Here is a 23,538-nt window from a genome sequence, read left to right as displayed (position 1 = left end):
GCGAAGGAAACTCTGCTGGAATCCCTCTTGACTTTACAATTCGAGGTTCCTGATGGTTACTGATCGATCTCTCTCTCTCCATTCGGAATGTTTTTTTATACGACTAACATCGAACATTTTGTAAGACACGCAACCATTTTTTTAACTCTACCTATTTTTGTAAAATAAGCAGGGTCTGAGACAATTGAAACAATGTTGCTTACATAATTATACCTTAAGGAAGATAATTTAAGGCAAATCTTTAACATATACAAAATACAAGATTTACTCACACTTTTCAACAACGCGCGTGTTTCAAAAAAAATTTTCCTTTTTTTGGTGCTTTCTTATTCCGATTTTTCTTTGAAATATCAATTTTAACCTTTTTTTGCAGAAATTTAAGAGCCTATGCAGCTTTCTTAACAAACCACCGTTGGTTAATCCTATTTAAATTAATATTTCCTAAAATAGACTGGGTTCATTTGTAAGGTTGCAATAACGGGCAACATTCAATTATCTTATTTTATTCTCCTAACCGTGTCCCTTTTTTTAGTTTGCTAATTTAGAAGATTCCAATTCCAAGCTTCTCATAATCTCACCAAAATTATTATTTCCTCTGGTAATACATTTTCTAATTAGGTGTGAAGTTTTCTTCAGAGGCCCTTCTTTCACTGAAAGATTTCCTTCTCTGAATTCACTGTTAGACCACGAAATTTATAATTTATCTGTAGCAATTAAATTTTCTTTTAACCCGTTTGTATTCTCCACTGATTTAATTTACTGTTTTGGTCTCGACATATCCGACCATTGGATTTCTGTTTCTTTTTTCTTTTACAGTCAGTGTTACTTTTTATTGTAGAAAGGATCCAAATAGCCACCAGCAAACTGTGCACTGAGATGTGGAAACTAATTGTCTTAATTAATGAACTGTTCGATTTATCATTACCTTTATTCTTTTTCGAACACAAACACAAGATCGCAAATAGGAAGCTCTGTTATCAAAAAGAACTGTGTGATTAAATAGATATTTTTCCAGCAGTTCGTGATTAACTGTTCTGTTACAGTAATGTTTTCAATCATATTCTTTGATTTATTCTTTAGTCTCTGTTTAGTGTCAGAGTATTCTGATGGATGATGTTAAAGCTTTCAAAGCAGCTACTTTCCTATTTTATGATGGTTCGGCAAAATTATGTTTGCTTGAAGTTGATGCTCGCTCTCGTAAATATCCAACGGCACGACGTTCATTGTCGGCTACCCTGTAAATTACTTCTATCTCTTCTCATCGTTCACTCTTTGTTCGGAAATACTGCTATATTAAGATTATGCATTATCTAATGTTGACAACAGATGCTACAGTAACACAATAATATACAAGCTTCGCACAATATTCACGGTACGTGTAAGCAAGGGGACCATTCAAATATTATTTCACCGTGGTGAAAGGGAGGAGGCAGTTTCAGCTGGGAATTACGCCACATTTTCTTGTGAATAAAATAAGATTTTTAGTATTGAGTGCTGATTGTATGTTTTTCAACAATCGCCCATAAATAAACTCTCTCAGTTTCAGAGTGATGTCCATGCGCAGAACATAGCTAAATTCGGTGTGATTGCTCAGATAAATTTGGGTCCATTCCCAGTACTACGACCATGCCCAAACTTGTCTGTTTTGTTTATCGTCACCTGGAGACGCATATATTTATAATTTAGAACCGCGGTGCAGTCATTATTAGCTATATGGTGCAAGGAAGCTTGAGGTTTATGCTGAACCAGCCAAAATTACCCTAAGAGAGTGTGAGTGAGAGTGTCAGAAGTAGAAGGGAATCACCAAGAAAAAGAATGACGATATCCAACTCAAGACCCTGGGTGTGTTGTGCCAAACCCATACTCACCAGATGTGAGCCCCTGGGGTTATTAATCCATTTATTGAAATAAAGTCTACTCGTTTGAACAGTCGATTTGGCTAGGAGCTTCACACACACCCACACCATTCTTTCTTCCCTTTATTCCATGTGCCCTGATAGCATAGCTAAAATTGTTAACGTGCTTGACATTGGCTTAAAAAAGTTATGCAATCATTCTGAGGGACAGATTATTGGAACAGAAATAAATTCTTGGGTAACTTATTGAAGCTAAGTTGAATTTAGTTCCAGTCTTGCCTCAGACCCAGAAGAGTGTTCATTCTAATTTTTTTCTGTAATTTAAGATACTGAATAAAAAGTTTGTTTATTGTAAGTTAAATATCGGTAATTACAGCCGTGTATTTTTTTTATAAATTAGAAATATAGATCTGTGAAATATATTTAGCCACTATGGATGCCCTGGAACAAATAAATATAATTTAAATCGATAAAATAAATATTTTATAAAATATGCCAACGGAATCTAATATGATGTTGGATAAAATCAAGACAGGTGGCAAATTTCGAAGAAATTTGGTGTTTTATTATATTTTATACTTATTTTTGTCAAATTTATCTGTCTATATTGTAAGGAAATAATGGTCTGAATATACGTTTGTCAATATTAGTCCTGTCAAATGAGATTTTTCTCGTTCAAGATGAATTTAGTAATCCATCTTGTGTGTGATAGTTATGACGCTTGGTAAGTAATTCTCATATAAAATTGCAGTCTTGAATGTGCTGAACGCTAACCAAAAACAACAACAAAAAATCTAGCTAATAAGCAGAAACTCTTGAAACGAAAATCATCCAGTGCTAAGTGTGTCAGAGGGAAAAATAATAGATGCAGGCAATAGTAAGAAAATTCCGATAATAGCAGAGGAGTTGAAGGTAGGACACTCGGACATGTAGACGAGTCCATATTTCTCAAGGCTGTGATTAGCATATCGAAGAAGAAAGTGCAAATAAGACTATTCAGGAACTGCAAGAGGAATGGAAGAAACAGCTCTTCTCAATAAATCGCAATAATGTTTATTTCAGACTTCTCGATATTCTCATGAATTCAGAGAGATGCGAGGCAATAGTCCTCGTAAAGCGTTGTAGAGAGCCCACGTGGCCCAAGGATCCAGATCATGGCTGTACGCAGAAAAAATTCAGAGAAGGGATTTGTGGGTAGAAGAAAGTCATGAGTATGAGAAGATGCTGCCACGGTTTTTATTACTAGCCAAACTCTGAATAATCCTAAACAAACAGTAATAAATGTTAAGATAGCATGGATTTCTGAAGTAAGTGCAGAATATTCAGCGGGTATGTGTTAAATTCATTGCTGCATATTGTTTGTACTATCAGTTTAATCTTATTAATTTAATGTAATGAAATTTAGTATTTTAGTTAATATTTGAGGTATGTGTTGGTTTTTCTGTTAATCCATCTAGTCTTCATGACTTTCAGGGTATGTCAGTTCTTTGTATTTTGAGCATTTTGCTTACAATAAAATGTTATTATTGGCAAATGGAATGAAACGATTTAGGTCCATAGCAGGACCCGGAAACAGTGTGTAATGGGTGCAGGAAAGCACCCATTACACACTGAGAGGAAGGCGCATGACCCTGCTAGTGCTCAAATTAGTTCATTGGTAATCGGGAACGGACAGGATCACCGAGACTTCTAAAGAGATATGGTTGTCGGTGCTCGTTTAGCAGGTACTGCCAAAGAAAGGATGCTTGTCCTTGTGTTTTAAAAGGCTAATATCATTTTAGCCTAAATAAAAAAAACGATGTAACTGCGGCAGATAATATGAAGCGACGAACCGGTACTCGAGGGGATTATCAAGTGTAATAATTAACGGAACAATTAACCTCTATTTAATGCTGGAACATCACAAGGCATCTGTTTCAGTGTTGTACGAAGAATGCACTAAGAGAGTAGGAGATCTTCCCGAACACCAACCGAAAAATACGGCTGCATTGCTGCCAGGAACTCAAAGGAATGGACAGAGACTGGAGACAAGTCGTATGGTCTGAGGAGTTCCGATTTACGCTTCAGCACCGATGGAAGAGTACACATATGGAACAAACCACAGGAGGCAGTAGAACCATCAGACCATATCTGAACGTCGTTGCTGACAAATACAACTAGCAATGTTGCATGCTTATCTTGAAGTACTTTCAAGAAGAAATGTCTCTATTCACTGCGAAAACGTGAAAGTGTAGTTTTATAAACACGAGGAAGACTTCAAGTCTGCCTTTGCGAGCTTAATTCTCTGATCTCAATCTCATTGAGTGTCTGCTGGATTAACTGGAAAGGCGTGTTCTTCCGCACAATCTTCAGCCTTTCCATCGCTCCAGGAATTCAAGACAGTTTTGTTACACGAATGGTCCAGTGTTTTTGTGTCACTTTTCAGCACCTTGTCAACTCCATACCATAGGTAATATAAAGTGACCCAATATGTCATTACTTTCTAATGCTAAGTAACCATCGGATGAACCACTGATGGTAATGGTATCCTCACGTAATCGTTTCGCTTCTTATTCCCCCCTAACTTTTTGATTAGGGTGAGCAGCATTAATAGGCCTACTCTAGAGAGTATACGTATTGGGTTGGATTCTTTGGACTTTGCACAGAGGCAATTCAGGCCATGGAGTGTCTGTATCGGGTCAGTAAATTTGGTGTAACCCCTATTATATGATCCGATTGACCATTTTTGGCAGGATTAAAATCCATCGATTAACTCAGTCACGAGATAAAAAAAAAATAAATTTCATAGACGTTTCTTCGTTCGTTGGAAGTAATTCTCAATTTCGGCCAGCGATGGCGATGCTACCATCAGTTATAAATGAGAATCTCGCAGTATAAGAGGTTTTAAAATACAACTATATTTTAAATTACATTAATTTAACGTTTGGGGTTAACCACCCACCGATGAAGGGACAACTATCTTTGAAGGAGATACCACAACCCAACTATCTTCTGGGTTGTGGTAATCAACTGAGAATAAGTAACGGTAGTCCTGCTATATCTGGGGAACATTGCGAGTGTTAAAGTAACGATGCCAATTTTGACAACTTGGGTTACTTTCTTCTTGAATTTATTGTATTTTATAATTCACGAATGCTTAATTTTACGAACGAATTCAGAATTAAGTGTGATTAAGAAATTTACCACCAGGGGCGTATTTGTTCTAGTTATGTAAAATGAACCCTTATGGTCAATAACCGCATAGTATAGAAAAACGAAAGCAGAGTGCCGTATGTCTGGATTACTGAAAACCTCCCGAATAATGGATGTATTTCATTTCATTAGCGAGCTGAGATTGCAACGATAGACTGCATTTTCAGAAACCACCAAAGCTGAAAATTGATTTATGTGATATCACAGAAGCGAAATGGTTGCGCTAATGGAAATCCCCGGCTTATCACTCTGTTCTCTGTAAACATATCTCTCAGAAACTCCTTATAACAGATCTAGCAAAGTGGAGCAATACTTTGCTTTTCTTCAGAAGGATGCGTAAAAACTTGTTCTTTTTCTGTGTGTTTAAGATAATGTGACAAATGTAATGGCAGAACATTCAGTAGTTACAGAACATGGTTCCAACTCATTTGGTCCACATCTGTAAAAAAAAATACAGAAAATTGAGCTATAAACGAATTTATTCTTGAAACCTTGCTAAACTCCTACCTTTTGTGGCTAGGGAGGCGCCCTCTAGAACCTAATTAGATTTTTCCTTTACCCATATTGATGTTATTGGATTTTAGGAGTATCAGAGACTAAAACATATATTGCTCCATATATGTCTGTAAATTGCATGTGTTCTGTGGTCGATTTTGTTTTGCTGGAAGAAAAACCAGTTTCCGGGAGGGAAAAAAACCATGATACACTGCGCCTGCCTGATACCGACTAACTCAACGACGTTGTGAAAAAGACCCATAAAATTTCCTGTCGTCATCGATCGACAGGACTCGAACTCACCTTGGCAACTATGCTATCCACAAGGGCCCCCATATCGATGTTAACGGGACCAGTCATGTAAAACTATACCTTGACCGTTTATTATATGGATAATAATCGTCAACTTTCTATCGAGAAATAAATTGCTATGCGGAAGGTAGTCGTGTTACGTTTAATCTTCATAACAAAAATTAATTAAAAATAACTGTTGGCTAATAAAACGAAAGTAAGCTATGCCTTTAGAGCAATAGACTTTTTCAATTTATTGCACACTGTATCTCAATAACACCGTTTTAATGTGTTTTCTGACATCAACGCCCTTAACAGAAAACAAACTGTACTGTTTCGAATTTTTCATGTTCCTTAAAACGCGTTTCTTCTAGGGAGTTTGATCATTCCTACATACAGATATTATATACGGTGCAATATCGCCTAAGTTTCTGATGCTCCTAAAACAAGACAACAACTATATATATCTGGCCTGTAAAGTCTGCATAGATAGCATAGTGATTATAATCTCCGTCCTCCCCATACCGGGTGAGAAGAGCCAGGGTTCGACTCTCTTCAGTGACGCCAGAAACTATTATGGACTTTCTTTTAACTCTGTGGCTGAGTTAGTCGGTCTCTGGTGTGGACAGCAAGGTCCCTCTCGGGTTTTTCGACCACAGAACACGCAATTTATGGACATAATACATATGGGCATATTTAGCTCTTGGGTGGCTCTGATATGACCTTTTTTATATCCGGTCTGTAGCTGCAACCGACTGTCTGGTTTTCATTTATACCGCTAACTTTTCCAATACTGCATAGGATAATTCTAAAAGAATTACCCTACGCATTAATTTCTTTTAATTTTAAAAGAAATATACTGTACATCAACAATATATTACAATTGAAATAAAAACACAAATTAGAAAAATAGATTCATAATTACTTCGTATTCTAATTTTTCGCGTAAAAGTTGTTCAGTAACATTTAAATGTTACTTATTTCCAATTTCGATTAGCAAATATCGTAATTATGTTCTTCGTAATTGATTACTAGAGGAAAACACCATTACATTCTTTGCCTGGACCCTTTTATCGTTATCTTTAATGGTCAACCATTAACATTTTACAACTTACAAAATGCGAAAAAATGGATATAAAACACAAAATGATAATTTATCAACTGATAATTAGTGCGAAAGTGAAACCACTTGCTTATCGACCTCTCTTTTATTAGCGATACAATTTGCATTAATAGCAGAAAATGCGGAGTCCTTCCATTAAAGTTTAATGTTTGTGTCTGATGTTGTCAAAGGAATCGATCTGCATCTGGAGAGTACCTGTTTGGATAGCCCTCATCTTGCCAGAAATATTATCCTCGCAAGGCCCAGTTCGAATTCCATAAGAACTTAAATATTTAAGTTCATTTCGAATTTTTTCTGGTAAATCTGATTTTCATCCCTAAATCGACAACCGTACTTGAATAAACTATGTACTGAGTACATGTAGTCTGTTCGAGATGTTTCATATTGATAATTATGAAATTTATCATGAAACATTTAACTGGTAACATTAAATACCATTTATCAATGGTATTTAATGTTACCAATGATAATTACAATTGTAGAAGTATATTTGCGATTTTAGTGAAATTCGTAATGAAATAGTAAAGATTTCATTGATTTATAGAGGTGACAATAAAATTACAAAAGCCCATGAACTAACACAGAACTGTGTTAGTTAGATTCACAGGCTTTTGTAATCCTAGGGATCAACTTCAGAGTTCTATGTACCGAAACATTTTTTGAATATTCTACTTTCTTTAGGGCTTACTAACAGAAGTTGTGTGGATTAATCCTGAGGTCATCGTATATTAGGAGAGCATTGGTAGGAAAAATTCTCGTCAGGCCAGCCTTGTGTAGTCTGGTTCGAAAAGGTATCCATCGGTCATCGTTCCTGTAGCATGGCTTTATTGATCCGATGTAGATTAGGTGCGCCCATCTGTTTTGTGACTGAGAGGTTATGTTATTCTAAACTAGAAACTTGAGTCCAGATGGACCATTTCCAGATTTGCTTAACAGTATAGATTTTGATTGGGGAACAGGATTTTATATAGAAAATAAAATCTGGACATAATTTAATTTCGATATTGAATACGGTATGTTTTGAAATTTTTATTTCTTAAAAAAACTGTCCAAACTTTGAGGTTGTTGCTAGCCTGTGTCCTGAATATAAGAATTATCCTGAATACAAGACGTATTAAACAGTTCAGCATGTGAACGCCAATTGCAGAGGCAATTATTGTAATGTACTTATTTTATTGAGTATCATCGACGAAAAGTTTGTTACATGCTCACTCGAATCACTTGATCTGCAGTTCAAATAATGAAAGAACCCTTAATGACAGAGAATAGGGAATAAATTATAAATGATACTGATTTACAAATAAAAATCTATGAACGTGCTTTGCCATTCATGCAGTTTAAACATGGAGATCTAGCCAAACCAGAATAAACACAGTAATAAAGAGAATGTTTGTTGTAGTCACAGCTATAATAACATTTATTACAATCACTATCATACAAGAGTGATGTATTTGTCGTAAATCCACCCGCTGTGATGTTACTCAAAGCACTTGCTTTGAATTTTAATGAAAATATTTTATTTTGAGTGATTAGAAACTCGCCCTTGGGAAATGAAAGAAAGCAAAAGAATAGCAGACACGCATGAATTAAATACAGATGCTAACGAAATACAACTCCTATTTACAGATTCCACAGACAATGAGCGACAGGTGCAAGCACTGTACATAGAGTGGTACCAAACATCGCAATCTCCCTCAAGTGGGTTGAAACGTTACTCAGCGCTAAATATTCAAGATAGAATGTTGTTTATCTGCATGGTCCAACAACATTGAGGTTGCTTGTCACAAATTTCCTCTCAATATGCTGATGCGTGCTTATAATTTAACAAATTTTGTTTATGCGAACTGCATCTTTTATTTCAATGAACCAATTAAGGTGCAATTTTATTTACCATCTTACCAACGTCAGTCAATGGTTATGGCAATTACATGTGTTAAGTGGTGCGAAGCCTTCAATAAAGATCGTAAAAATGTGACAACAAACTTTATTCTCGACAACCCAGAACGTCAATGAATTCTAGGATGCAAAAGATGTCATCTTCATTTATTTTCTTACAGAATGAAAGAGTTAAGTGGATTGCTATTGCAAGTTATAAGGCTATGGTAAAATCCAAAATGTTGTTAAAAGGTAAAGTCGACTCCACATAGCCGCAATAGCAACGAATACCTGAGGGGACCTTAATAGGAGGTTATTCCTTTCTACATATTTCGCGCTGGAGGACCTCATTACCATTTGTTCAGTCCATTAAGATGACTTAGGTGGAAAACTTTTTTAAAATAACGAGATAGTTATTTAAACCGTGTAACAGTCATTAAAACCATGTAGCAATGATGCTTTATTATTAAAAAAATTAAAGGTAAAGTGATTTTGTTTATTGATGGCTCATTTTTACACTTATTGTTATAGCAGGGTTTTAGGAGCATCAGCGACTAAGGCCATATTGCTCTGTATACAGGGTGTTTCAGTTAAACGTTTCAGAACTTCTAAGAGGGGTAGGGTACATCCTGACAACTCGAAATCATATAGCAATGTGGGGTCGGAAATGCTTTCCTGAAGCGGTGTTGTACACAGAAGCACCATAAAGAAAAGAGACCGTAAGTGAGAAATCGTTTTAATAATACATGAAAAGAAGCAAAAGGTACATGGATTAAAGTGTTCGAAGTTTCTTCCACGGGCTACAATGCACGCCTCACATCTCCGACGCATGGACATCCGAACATTCTGGAATACTCAGGCGAATTTCGAATTTCTTCGGCAGCTACTGCGATTCTTGCAACCAGCTCCTCAGCATTGTCAACAGGGGTGTCATAAACTAGCGATTTCATATGACCCCAGAAATAAAAATCAAGACATGATAGGTCGGGTGACCGAGCAGGCCAACGCACGGGACCACCACGTCCGATCCACTGTTGACCAAATGTGACATCCAGGTAGTTACGAACATCTCCGCTATAATGGGCAGGGGCTCCATCGTGTTGGAACCACATTGTCTGTTGCGTCGATGCAGAAATCTGTTCATCTCTCAAAAGTTGTGGCAATACTTGCTGCAGAAAGATCAAGTAGATAGGTCCGGTTAGACGACACGGTAACAGGTAAAGTCCGATGAGGTGATCTCCCATAATACCGGCCCATACATTGACCGAAAATCGAATCTGTGCTGCACGACGTCGTATTGCATGCGGGTTCTCGACCGCCCAGATATGGTCGTTATGCGTGTTGAAAATTCCTTCCCTTGTGAAGGATGCCTCATCGGAAAACAACACTTCAGCAGGAAAAAGGGGATTTGTAGCACATTTTCCAAGGTACCACTGTGCGAAAGCAATACGAGGTTGAAGAAACTTCGAACACTTACTTTAATCCATGTACCTTTTGCTTCTTTTCATGTATTATTAAAACGATTTCTCACTTTTCTCTCTTTTCTTTATGGTGCTTCTGTGTACAACACCGCTTCAGGAAAGCATTTCCGACCCCACATTGCTATATGATTTCGAGTTGTCAGGATGTACCCTACCCCTCTTAGAAGTTCTGAAACGTTTAACTGAAACACCCTGTATATTGTCTGTAAATTGCATTAAAAACGAAAAACCCGAGTTTCCGGGAGAAAAACCATGCTACCCTCGCCTGAGACCGACTAACTCAGCTGCGGTTTGTAAAACAAAAGCCCATAGAAACTCCTCCCGTCGTTGATGGAACTCGAACTCAAGTCTTTTCCACCTGGTGTGGGGAAGATGGCGATCCTACCAACTGTACTACCCACGAGGGCTTTATACTCTGTAAGCAATGGTGTTTACATGCTTCACAAGTAACTGGCGATGGAACATAGAATCCTAACAGTTCTGGATAGCTTTGTAAACCACACAAATATTTTATCATTCCATTGGTACATTGTTTTATAGCAAACAAAAATGAAAAAATATATTTTGGGGCTTTCTATTAATAAGTTCTATTCATAATCCTCTAATAATGGTGTTGTATACACGTTCTTAGGAATATCAAAATTAGGAATTAATAGCTTTTTTTTTACCAAGATAATGTTATATACTTCGATTGCGTAGTGTTCCATTTCTACAATGGCACTAGCGACCGGTGATCGAATAATTTCTATCTAAATTGACAATAGCTATAATTATATTTTATCTTATATATATGTAGGATTATTGATTACATAATGCTTACAAATTCCATGTATAGTTAGGGATGTAGGGAATAGAATTTTCTATTAGTATCTCGAAGAATAATTGTCGGATTTAAGCCTATGTAATAAATCTGACTTGATCTCCTAAGTCTTGGATTTGGTCGAGCTTTCATTGGACAATGATATGTGTCCTTATTAAATATGTATGATGACTGTGACTATGAGACGAGCCAGAAGACAAATCTTGATAAATTTTCCTGAATAATATACGATTTTCTTTTTAACTGACTGGAAACGGATTTCACTAGATGGCGCCACTCTGCCCGTGTGTGATATTTTCTGGGTCTCAATCTAATTTTCATTAATTAGAATTGCTTAATTTTTCTCTTTTTACACCGCATAATTACGTTACATTTCCTGAACCTTATCTGCTGAAATGAGTTTAGTTCTTTCCACCTTTAATGCAATCTTCCTGTGATATGAGAGTTTCAAATTGCTTTCCCATTTTACGCTAATTTGTTTTCTGTTCAACATTGGGTAATATGTTATGGCATTGACTCTGCGTCCATCCAGTTTGATTAGCTAATGCCGAAAACCTCGCTATCAATGAAGAACCTCCCTTGCTTTTAAGCATTAACGTTTATTATAACGAATTAAAGCAAAATATTTAGAGTTTATCGACTTGGTATTTGTCTAGTTAATTAGAATAGGATTCCACCTTTGACATTAAAAGGTTTAATGAATTGTACATTTTAATTTCTTTGAACAGTCCTTACTGCTGGGCTACTTTTGTATGTGAATTTTATTTATAGGTGTCGGTTTCTGTTCCAGGAGTTCATGCCGACAGCTATCGGTCTTCTACTTGGATATGCGTCTCCGAAAGGGATGAATTAGCTGTATGGAAAGAACCTCAAGACAAAGAAGGTGAGGACCACTTCCACGATATCTGAACAGACTATTCGAAAATGAATGATTTCCGTATAATTATTATTAGCAATAATATTGTTGTTATTAAGTGGTGTATATTAATTAAAGATGGCCGTTGAAAGCGTTTTTCTGGTTGACGATAAAATATATTAAATATCTCACATAAATTTATTATAAATTCACTTCAATATATATCTCACATAAATTTGTTTATTTATGTGTATAAACAAATTATATACAAATCTCGCTACTAAAGATCAAGTAAAGAGGGGTGTGCTTGCCTCTAAAGCCGGAAAACAGACCAAAAGCTTGCTTTATAACGACAACTCTGCTTCTTTGCATTTCCTGATATCTCAACAACGAGAAGTTTATGCCATCTCTTCTGATGTACTTCCCAAAGGACTCGGTATAAACGACAAAATAAATAACAGTAATTTTCTCTAGGTCAAAGCAGCGTTTTTGACTCTGTCGCCGTTTGTCCCTACTTTCAAAAAACCGCAGATACACTCCTCAGTAATGCCTCGTAATGTCATGCCTCCGTCTTCTTACACTTACAGACTGGCATGATCTGTAAGTGTTCTCTCAACGACAGTTGCGTTGAGAGATTGTTATTAGGGACTTTTCTGCTATCCTTTCAACTTTGTTAATGGATAAACTTAATGCATTGCTAATGCACAAATTTACTTAATGTTTTATTGCTTACTACACTTTTGTTTTACTAATATGGTTAGAGAGCTAGATTACCACTTTTGCAGGCGTGTTTCCTCAAATAACTTCAAATAGCAGTAACGGCAGTGTACACTTTCCCATTTATACACAGATTATAATTACAGGATTTCCCTAAAACATGAGGTTGAGCTACAATCCTCTGCAAATCTCGATATAGACCTTTTAGAACTCGACAATTGCGTTGATTTGCAGATTATCATCAGTGTGGAAAAGGCCTAAGTCCAATTTCCGTTTCGACAGGAGGAATGTTTGCAGGCGTCTCTTTTTTTTTTCATTAGGTGGCCGAGTTAGTCGTCTCAGGGGAGGGTTGTATGGTTTTAACTCCCAGAAACTCTGGTTTTTCATCCAGCAAACAGGTTAACCTACCGAAGAATACTGGCAATTAAAGACATAATATACTGACACTTCTGGTTTTAGTTGCCTTGATATTTAACACAGACCATCAATCAAACAAAATTACGTTAAAACTTTCGACATTATACCGGCTTATATGCCCTATCATGACAGTTTATGAAAAAGATATCATTCAAAAGCTAATAATGAATCAGTACATATTATTTAGTATGATAAATACAGATCATTAAAATCTTTAAACAGTTTATGGACCTTCAATATTTATGCTTTTCCATATTTACACGAGGTTAATTTTCTGCATGCTAAGTCACGTGTTCATTGTAATAACACCATGTAACAAAATGTTTGGTTACGTATTGATTATTCAGTTTAATTTCTTTTTTTTAATTCAGTCTCAGTCCGCTTATAATTTTGATATTGATTTTGCTATAAAATCCCAATTGGAAGAAATTGTCCATTTTGTTTTTCACAATTTCCACATATGCTATAAAAAATATTTTCAAATACCTATATGGGTATAAATTGTTTCCCCTTGTTTTTTGATCATTATGGTAGAAGTGGAGGGTGAAATTTCCATCCAGAATCTCAATTTGTTCTGCTACTACATTGGTACAAAGCAATTAAAGCGCAAGATTTTAGGCAACTCTAAATTAAATTTTGCAGTGCATATTTTGGAATACCTGTGGGTGATCAAGACTCCATTGATAGCTTATCTTTATTGTGGTAGCTGCCAAAGAAAATCATCTGAATTCTACGCCTTTTGCGAATCCTCGAATTTGGAGCGATGCCACTAAACATCATGGTGACTGCTACTTTTATAAGGTAGCGATTTCCCTGTACTGTACACAATTTACAAAAAATTGTGGAGGAACTTTTGGAGTAATCCCCCAATTAGGTGACTTTAACTACTCAATGAATATTATTAATTAACAGACCTTTAACTACTCAGTGAATTGACCAATCAATTGACTACTCAATGAATATTATTGATTAACAGAAGGAATAAATAAAAAGATGTAGAAATTTTTTTAAAAATATTAAATTACAATTCGCAAACGAACCATAAACAAAAGTCCATTAGCTTTCTGGATAAAATAAAAAAATAAAAAAATGAACCCACATATGATCACAAACTATTACAACATTTAATGTTTAAAGAACAAGGCATAATTTATTATGATTTCAGAAATTCACTTTCGCTTAATTTTTCCCTTTTTTTGACCAGCAACAACACAATCCTCTTTCACGAATACTCTAACGGAAAATATACCCGCTACGCGCGTGTTAGATCTACTACATCGATGTGCTACCAGAGATGACATTGATTATCTTTAGACCAAGCCTTACTCTGTTCCTTTAAATGATGTTCTTTTTCCCAAGTCACCTAAGAATCCCCAAAAACATTTCCACTGCGCCAGGCACTCTCTATATAATGCCTTTTCTACGAATAGGTAGCCTGATGCATTCGTGTGAAGCCGACTATGGAATATGAATAAGTTTTCAAACAAAATGGATGCAAGAAGATAAGTGCGCAAGGTTCTCACAACAGAAAAGTAAAGTGCAGAGCATTTTAGATGCAATCATTTAGCTACGCCTCACAATATACACTCGTTTTTCATTTCTTTTAAGTTAGATGGTCGGGAAATGGCATTTAGATGTCACATGGATAAACGCGTTACACATGCGTATTATTTATGTTAAGCATATTATCAAGAAGCAATGAATTTAAGGTTGATGGAGAAAAATAGACGTTAGGGGATAATTATGAGCTCCGAGACGAAGGTTTCAGCAGTGCAGACAGGGCCAGAACGGTTCATTATATTTCGTTGATAATATACGCAGCTTTATTAGCAGGGATGAAGAGTTCACTATTCCATTGTATAAAGTTATGGTGAGAACACAGTATTGTGCTGCATATCTGTATATAGATTTGATTTCAGGAAGGGCGAGAACTTGTTAAAGGCACAGAGAAGAACAAAGATTAATTATGGCTGCAAAGTTCTTTCTTACAGAAAGAGCTTAGTTCTTTTACAATGTCTAGAACATTGTAAAAGAACTAAAAAAAAAAAGGACATATAGACGAATGAAGGGTATGTGAGTCAGAATTTAAGAGTGAGACAAATGAGCTTTGCCTCCTCCTGTTTTACCATTATTAACACTAATATGAATAAACAAACAATTATTTATTGTTCGTGATATGCAAGCCATTTGCGGCCCAACGGCAAAAATTGATATTATATTGAGAGTTACTAACTTTTTGCACGCAGCAATAAGCAAATACTAAGTCGCTCTAACGCATTAAGTTAATAAATCTCTAAGGTTTTGTGAAGTTCGACTTTCTGAGGATGTTGGTTGTTGTTGTAGAGTTTTAGGTTCATTAGCAACTTAGGCCAGATTGCGCCGTATATAATAATGTCCGTAAATTGCGTGTGTTCTGTTATTGATTTTCTGTTACTTGGACGAAAAACCCCTGATTCCGGGAGAAAAACCATGCTACCCAAGACTCAGATCAGCTAACCCAGCCACTTTAAGAAAAAGGCCCATAAAACTTCCTCGCATTATTGATGGGATTTGAACTCAGGTGTTTTCCACCCGATAGGGAAGAGGACGGCGATTCTACAAACTGTGCTACTCACGAGAGCACTTGACATGTTGGCTTGCGGGACTAAGATCAAATTGGTTACCTACATAAACATCCTGAAGGTACAGTTACTACTCTTAATCAATAGAAGGTTAAGATTAGTAATAATATTATTACTTCTGTATTAAATCAGATCATGAGCACTTTGAGCCTTCGATTCAAAACTACAATTAGAGTATCTATAATAAGTAATGAAATATTGTATTGTCGATAAAAAAAAATTAAAATGATGTATATAACAAATTTAGATCGTTTTCCTTGTAGGACTGCAATGTAATTGAAGAATAAAATTTTAAATATTATTACTTTTATCACAAAAGTACAATACTCTAATTAGTACTCTGCATTTTTGCTAACGTTTATACCGTCATCAAGGCTCTCAAAATATCACAAGCTTAACCACAAAAAATAAAACATTCACGTGCTGAGTGAATATTCATTTCTCAACGATGTCCACACGCGATTTATTTTATCACCAAACGTCTGAACGATAGCGGTCCCCCGAAAGTTTGTCTTAATTTTGTCCAGTGCATTGGCAACGTTAATCATGATTTTCCAGTTAATTTATATTTGTACAAGGTTGTTTTCATGGACACAACATGAAAATGTTGTGTGTCAGGGGGATAATAAAAAGAGTAAACCTTACTCCCTCGCCTGAGATTAAGTATAGATCCGATTGAAAAAGACTTAAGACCTCATCCAATTTCCGACAGGATGCGAATCCAGACTTCTCCAAAAGGACGAAAAGTAGAATTCAACGGACTACAGAATGTGAGGGTGTCATATTGCGACTGTGTGGGCTTTTTAATGAAACTGGGGTACATGAAGAAAAATCACACGACCAGGTGTAATTCAGCAGTAGTTTGGAAAATCACCAACTAACAAACTTAAATTTTTAAAAGGTAGAATGCGAATAAATGGATTAAGTTTTCTGTTTATACTTCATTCAAAGTCACAGGAATTTACAAGATAACATAGAGAACACAAGAACTGTAATATTTTACTTTATTTAACAGTCAGGTGGATCGAATCACAGTCAACTCAAATGTGTACCACCGCACTGACCACTTGACTACGTGATGGCCTACTTTCTGCACTCAGTAAACGAACAAGTTACTCAGAGGAGTATGGCGTGCAGGACTGTTTCCCTCTTTTAAAAAGTTATCTGCTTTACCTTCTATCATTTTAATTTTAAGCTGCATTACCCAAAGGGAGTTATGAGGGCAGTTCAAAAAGCAATTACATAAGTACTGAGACAAATTTAAACAAGACTGGATTTCAGTACGTTTAGAGTTTCTCGTTTTATGTTTTGAATATGCCTGCTCAGTTTTCAGATTGCATCAGTGTTGGGCATTAATTCGATATCATGATTACTGAAAAGTAAGTAAATGCGTGACTGTGGGCATAACATCAGTTTCGTGATTCGTATAACTGACCAATTAATATCCTTTTCTTTCATGTGTATAATTCTTTTATTTTATTTATATTTCTTTCTTTATTTAAAGTATTTGTTTCAGCGGAGTTTAGCACTCTGTCTTGATGTTGTGCTCCATCCTGTCCTAGGTGTCCTATTCTTTATTTGTAAACTTCTGGCCCTGTGACTGTGTAAGTGGCTATATTGCAATTTTCCATTATATATTGTGTTAGTAGAAATAAAGATTTCTCTCTGTATCTAGCATTGTAAAATATTTATTGGCTTAACTGAATTGTTGTTGTTCGACAGATTTGTATGTAGATGCATCCGAAGAAACGTGTGCGGGAGCTCCAGCAGAGGCTCGATCTAACTCGTTGGAGTCAACGTCGTCCGAACATGAATTCCTAAGGCAATATCAATCTGTGACTCACCGCATGGTGCACAGGAAGGCCAGCGTAGAAATGTATAAGAGGATAGCCAATAGGACATTTGGTGAGTTTTTTTTTTTGAAAATAATATATCGAAACTGTTGGAAAAATTATTAAATCACTGCGAAGCTTATTTTTGATATTTCTTTCTGTAATCGAGTTTTAAGAATGATGCCACTGCTGCATCTGCGTTGTTGCAAATTCAGGATAAATGCGTCTGTTATCAGAAACAGCCTAGAGTTTAGAGCACGCACGTATTTGTAAGAGCGGTGGAGTTTGGCCACATGATCGATGCGGAAATACGTGAGAGGGAAGCCAACTTTAGTTTAACTCGATCCGTGTGTTAGCCATCTACCGACATGAAGGAAAACAGATCTTCAGCCTGCAGTGTAAAATGAAGCAGGAAAAGAAAATAATAAAAGCTGTTAAGAATTCATGATCTAGTTGGGTGTATTTTTTGCTCTTAAATGTAACAGTATTCTTATCAAAATCTACTATTTCTACATTACTAGCATACGTTCTCGAAAATGAATATCCTGATGAATATTTTGAAAATTTTACTGCAATCTTAGTTTCCTTATTTTTTTTGTAGTTATTAATATTTGTCGTAAGTTAGTAGCCATTTATAGCATTGATGTAGCTTATAAAGTATTATTATTAGTAGTATGGCGAAAGAAAGGCATGGGCTTTTGCTGTACCTAGTCAAAAAAAAAATTAATAAACCACCTCCCACCTCAAGTAGATATATATCCAGCTGAGCTGTAATTTTTCCCAAGTTGTTCACCCTCAACCTTCCTGGGAGGCAACTTATTCCAGTAATTAACAACTCGCTGGATAAAAAATAACTTCCTGCGGTCCAGTCGAAACTTCATCCCCCAGTAATTTGAATTTATGTCCCCTAATTGTGGATCATAGGTCCAAAGATCATGAGTCAAATAGATGATCAGGATAAGAAAACCGTAAACCACCACCCGAGTCGGGCATTCTTTTGTCATTAAATATGGATCGTATCGATCCAGTGCCATTTCAATATTTAAACTCCATAATAATCATTAGTGCAGTTATGAATCGAGAAACTGGAAATAATTTCGTTATTTGGAATGTGGTAATAATTTCAATATGATTGCGCTGTTAAACTGTAGCCCAATTTAGACTTTATTGATGGAATGAAAAAACTTCCTTTGGCTATCGTTGGTGACCAGACAACATGCCTAGCCAAGATCGAAGCTAACCAAGTGTTGTTATTAAAATTTATGATATCTTATTTTTCAAATAGCTGACATCTTCAGCCTTCGCGAATAGTACAATGGTTGCAATTCTACACCGTGTGGAAAAGTTCACGGTTCGAATTCCGTGAAAATGAAAGTCATTTTTATTGGCTTTTTCACACAAGGTTAACGATCTCAGGTGATGGTTGTACTTAACCCCTCGGAATGTCGAGTTTTTAATTCTGCAAAACATACAAACCGATCATAAAATACAGTGATGCTTCATAGCCTTGATGAGTCTTGCGCAAGAACCAACAGATATCATGTGTTGTAGTTCTTTCCCTGTTCTTGGAATCTATACGAAGACATTAGTGCTCCATAGTAGTGTAGCGGGCATGATACACTGCAGTCTGAATTCAGTTCCTGTCAACGACTGTAGGAATTTCTAAAGTCTTTTTGCACTGAGGCTGCTCTAGTTAGCCGATCTGGGGCTGACGGAGTTTGGTTTCCTCTGTCAATTATTCAAAGTTTTTAGCGCAAAGTTTCCAGCCCGCACAATATGCAAATAGGCCTGTGAACACACTTCTGCAGAACTGTGCGTTCACAGGCCTATGGATATAAACACATGCTTGGGAACCGTCAAATAATAATAATAAAAAGAAGAATAATGCTTCCGAAACTGTCAAGAAAAAAAGTTTAATGTCCTATATGTACAGTATTTTCTTCTCTGTTGAAGTTTCCTCAAACGTCAATTTTTCTTGTTTTTTTTTTCCTTTCTTCGCCAAATAGCTGTTAAGAATTAATGACTACCATTAATTTTCTTTCTACTTTCAATTAACAGTGAAAGCTTTTGATAGCTCAACTAGAGTTTTCTTCATCCTTCTGCTGCCTTTGAATCTGTTTACACCATTCTTTTCACCTGTCCTCTCTTCTCACATTTTATTTTATTGGCAGACTAGTTTTTCCCTGCTCCCCCCCCACCTTAACAGACATTGTGTTTGCTCATCTTCTCTCTAGAATCACTCAGGGCAAATAGTCCTGAGAGCACTGTCGCCTTCAATTTTAAAATTCATGGGACATCTCATTCCGTTTGAAATACAAATGCAATTAAGATCTCAAAGGGCTCTTGCAACAATTTACGCATCCACTGTTTATCTACTTATTTCAGAACATTCGATTCAAATTCTGTGCCTGAAATGGCTGCTAATAGTATCTCGGATTCCTTTGTTATGAGGGACAATAAATTAATTTAATTGGTTCAGTCATATTACGGAATTATTAGTAGTTGCAAATGATACAAGAAAGTAAGCTTACAGAACATCAGCCTTTATAATTATAAATATATCTGGTCTCAATTTTCTTGTCCTTGGTTTTTGGCGTATCAACTACTCAGACTAGTTCTTGTACCTGTGTTCTGTACATTATTTCTGTGCACGTATGTGTTCACGGTCCAATTTGATATTGCGTTGACTGAAAAACCCTAAGTGCTGATTCAGGAGACCTTTAAGAATTCCAAGTCCCCGCGGAATTCGAACCTAGACTGTTTCCAACGAATGGCAAAATCGACATACATACAAAACAACTCTTGGGATTCAATATTTTTAAATATCATGTTAGTTGTATAAAATCTATGGTTTTTTGCCCTCTTTTATATACACATATGGATTCTACTCCAGTGGTTTTCTCAAGTTACCCGACTATACATTTTGTATTCTTACAAAATGGCTACTGAGGGAAAATAATAATAATCTGTCTTGTGAATAAAGGAAAGACTTGCGCGTTGATAGACTACTTCAAAAATTATTTCATTTACAATTTATTTTCTATAATTAAGAATATAATTTTTACATTTATACTTGTAACTCGAGGAATGGGTGTAGTCTTATTTTTAATGATTGATAAATTATCTTTTCAAAGGCTGATATATTTCAAGAAGACTCAATAATATTGGCAGCGATGGCAGAAAACATATGTTCCATACTAAAGCAATATAGTCTGCATGACTTTGGTCATATATTCGATTATTAAAAATAACACAAGTTGCTGGCCCATGAAACAAATTAGTAACTTTTTTTCCTAATTTTTAATTCCTTCTACTGATTTTTATGGCAATTCTTGCAGCTCATCTGGACAACAGTATAGCTGAACTGAAAATATCTCTTCTAATTTAAAAAAGAACGCAGTTTTTCTTATGTTCCATAGACTCCTACAGAACACAAAAAAACATCTGGACATTCGTTTTTAAAGTTCATTAAGCCGGATTGATGCGACCAAAACCAACTTAAGATCTTTCCTAGATATATAGATCATAATTTTTCATTTATAATATTCTTTTTTGTTAAGAAGAAAATCTGTTCAAATTTTGGATAATATTGCTTTATCAATCACTAGTAATAATTATTGGATATTTCTTCATTTCCAATATTATTTTTACTTTTATAATTAAAACCGAAAAAATTGAGTTTTATTTAATTTCAGTTAATACTTAGTATGGTTTATTCAGTTTTATAGTCTACATCATTAAATGTATTTTTTTATAAATAAACTTATATTTAATATTAAAATACGATTAGAAGATGCTAAAGATCTCAAAGTAACATCTAATAATTTTAACGATCCATCCAGAAAGCAGGTCAGATATTTTTCTTGTAGCATAATAAATCATGATGCAGGTATAAAGAAAAACATCTGAAGATGTTTTTCTTCAGATGAAAAGAGTTAAAAAGAAGCTAAACGTTTGATGAATGAATAAAGTCGATAGGAAATATCCTTTCACTAGCTTGAAATGTTATTAGTATCTTCTGAAACGAATTAAATTGCACGGAAAAATCAATGCTAGGTCATTTATTGTATTTAACTATTACATGGCTTCTTTGATGAATTACGTTTTCAATCTACAGTTCCCTTTTAATAAAACATAGCTCGTAGGGTATCCAACAAACATTAAAAGTCGAAGCATGTTCTTCTTGATTAATCTGAATTCGGTTTGTGTTTTTTCTTTTTTTTTTAATGGTCGATAATGCTTCAACTCAACAAAATATATTTTGTTGCTCTTAGCTGAAATCAAAGTCAAAAGCTAAACAACTTCAAACTTTGTAATGTTTCATTACCATATGATCGTTTATTTAAAAAGTGGTTACAATATCCTTTTCCCAGGATGATAAAAAAACAAAAACTTCACTATTCAAAAATACTTTTATAAAATTATCTATTTGCAGAAGGCTAAAAAGTTTACCACCATGCTTGTAATACACTGCTTGACAAAATTAATAGAACACTTAGAAAACGTGGTATAACTCGTGCAGCTTGCGATGAAGCGGTAAAAAAATTGGTGTGGTGGTGTACCTTAGAATAACGATGAAGTGAGGAGACTTCAAGAAACTTCGGACAGGTATAAGGGACATTTATTGGGGTTCTTTTGTAAGAATTACTAAAGGTCACATTACAAGATGTTCGAAAGTATGGTCACATTACATCAGTACAGCGTATGATACCCTCCAACAGCTAAAGAGGTCTGATAGCGGTGAACCATTGTAAGACACAAAGTCTTACAAATTAAATTAAATGTCTATATAATTTATGATAGAATGCTAGATAGAGTGATATGGTAAAACCTTACAAGAAAACACTCAAAGTCACAAATATTGTTTAAGATAGTGGGTCTCACGCTAATGGGATTTAATTAAGTGGGGTCTATAGTTAATGTAAAGGCAGATATGCCGTGGAAATAAACATTAGAAAGAGTTTTGAATCAGTGCCCACACCGGAAACAGCAAGCGAAGATAGCAAGACGGAACAGTGGGGGGTCAACTGATAGTATGGCAAGGGACGGTTTGGTCCAGAGATGACAATAGGGGTACCAGTGGGGGCGCTCTTGTTTACTGCAAACAGAGCGGGCGTGGCGAGACAGTCGCCACGCCCACAGATGTTTTGGATGCAGGTGTTTTCTGGATGATACTGAGTCTATACTGAGTTTTCTGGATGATACATCCTGAGTTTTGATACTGAGTTTTCTGGATGATACTGAGCTCCGAAATTTCGATCACCTTCCAGAATATTCGAGAATTCTCTAGAAACGGAAGTCCTCTCTACACCGGAAGGGGCTCGACCATCGTGTCATGGGTCACAGGCAAATGAGAATGAAGATGATGGTGGTCAAAGAGAAGTGATTGGTTGAAAGAAAGGAGAGGCGTACGTAATTTTGGGAAATAAAAAGGAAAGAGCGCGCGAGTTAGGAGTGATGTTTTAGATATGTGATAAAGTTTTTTTTGGAGATGAGAAAGTTTTTCGGAAGGTGATAAAGTTTTTTTCGGGAGTGACGAAGTTTCTTTGGAGGGCGAAAAGGGTGTTTTTGGAAAGATAGGCCCAGGAAACAGTCCCCGGAAGCGATCCACCAGTAGAACCAGTTATGGTGAGTTCACTAAGTTCTGATAGTTTTAATAAAGTGTAGATGAGTTACAGAAAGGGGAACTTTCTCGACGTAGAAGTCCGAAAGCGTCCACCGAGAGATATTTTTTTGAAGGAAGACAGCGAGATAATGCTTACGGAAGAAATACCGGACCGTCCTGTAGAAATAAAGTGATGGGAAGCGACTCCTACTGAATGATCCGGCTCAGCAAAGAAGGATACGACACCAGGATGATCGGCTAAGCGAATAGTGTCCTTGGTAGAAGTTAGCATTCCGGAATCGGAGAAGAACGTTCCCAAACCAATGGAGGACCCGATGCAGAGCAGAAAGTCACAGG

General features: G+C 35.9%; 1 protein-coding gene across 1 annotated transcript in view; it reads left to right on the top strand.

Moving 5' to 3' along the window:
• LOC150085484 (uncharacterized) overlaps positions 1–23,538 on the top strand; it is an 86,744-nt gene that overhangs the window by 17,240 nt on the left and 45,966 nt on the right. The window contains exons 2-3 of the mRNA XM_090374065.1: positions 11,924–12,016; positions 17,467–17,649. Coding sequence (XP_090230191.1) covers positions 11,924–12,016; positions 17,467–17,649 — 276 coding nt within the window. The remainder of the gene's footprint in view (positions 1–11,923; positions 12,017–17,466; positions 17,650–23,538) is intronic.

The sequence above is a fragment of the Mastigoproctus giganteus genome, chromosome 5 (assembly GCF_048544385.1).
Source record: "Mastigoproctus giganteus isolate SK-2022 chromosome 5, ASM4854438v1, whole genome shotgun sequence".
In the NCBI taxonomy this organism is placed as follows: domain Eukaryota; kingdom Metazoa; phylum Arthropoda; class Arachnida; order Uropygi; family Thelyphonidae; genus Mastigoproctus; species Mastigoproctus giganteus.
This window is presented reverse-complemented; position numbering and strand designations above follow the sequence as displayed.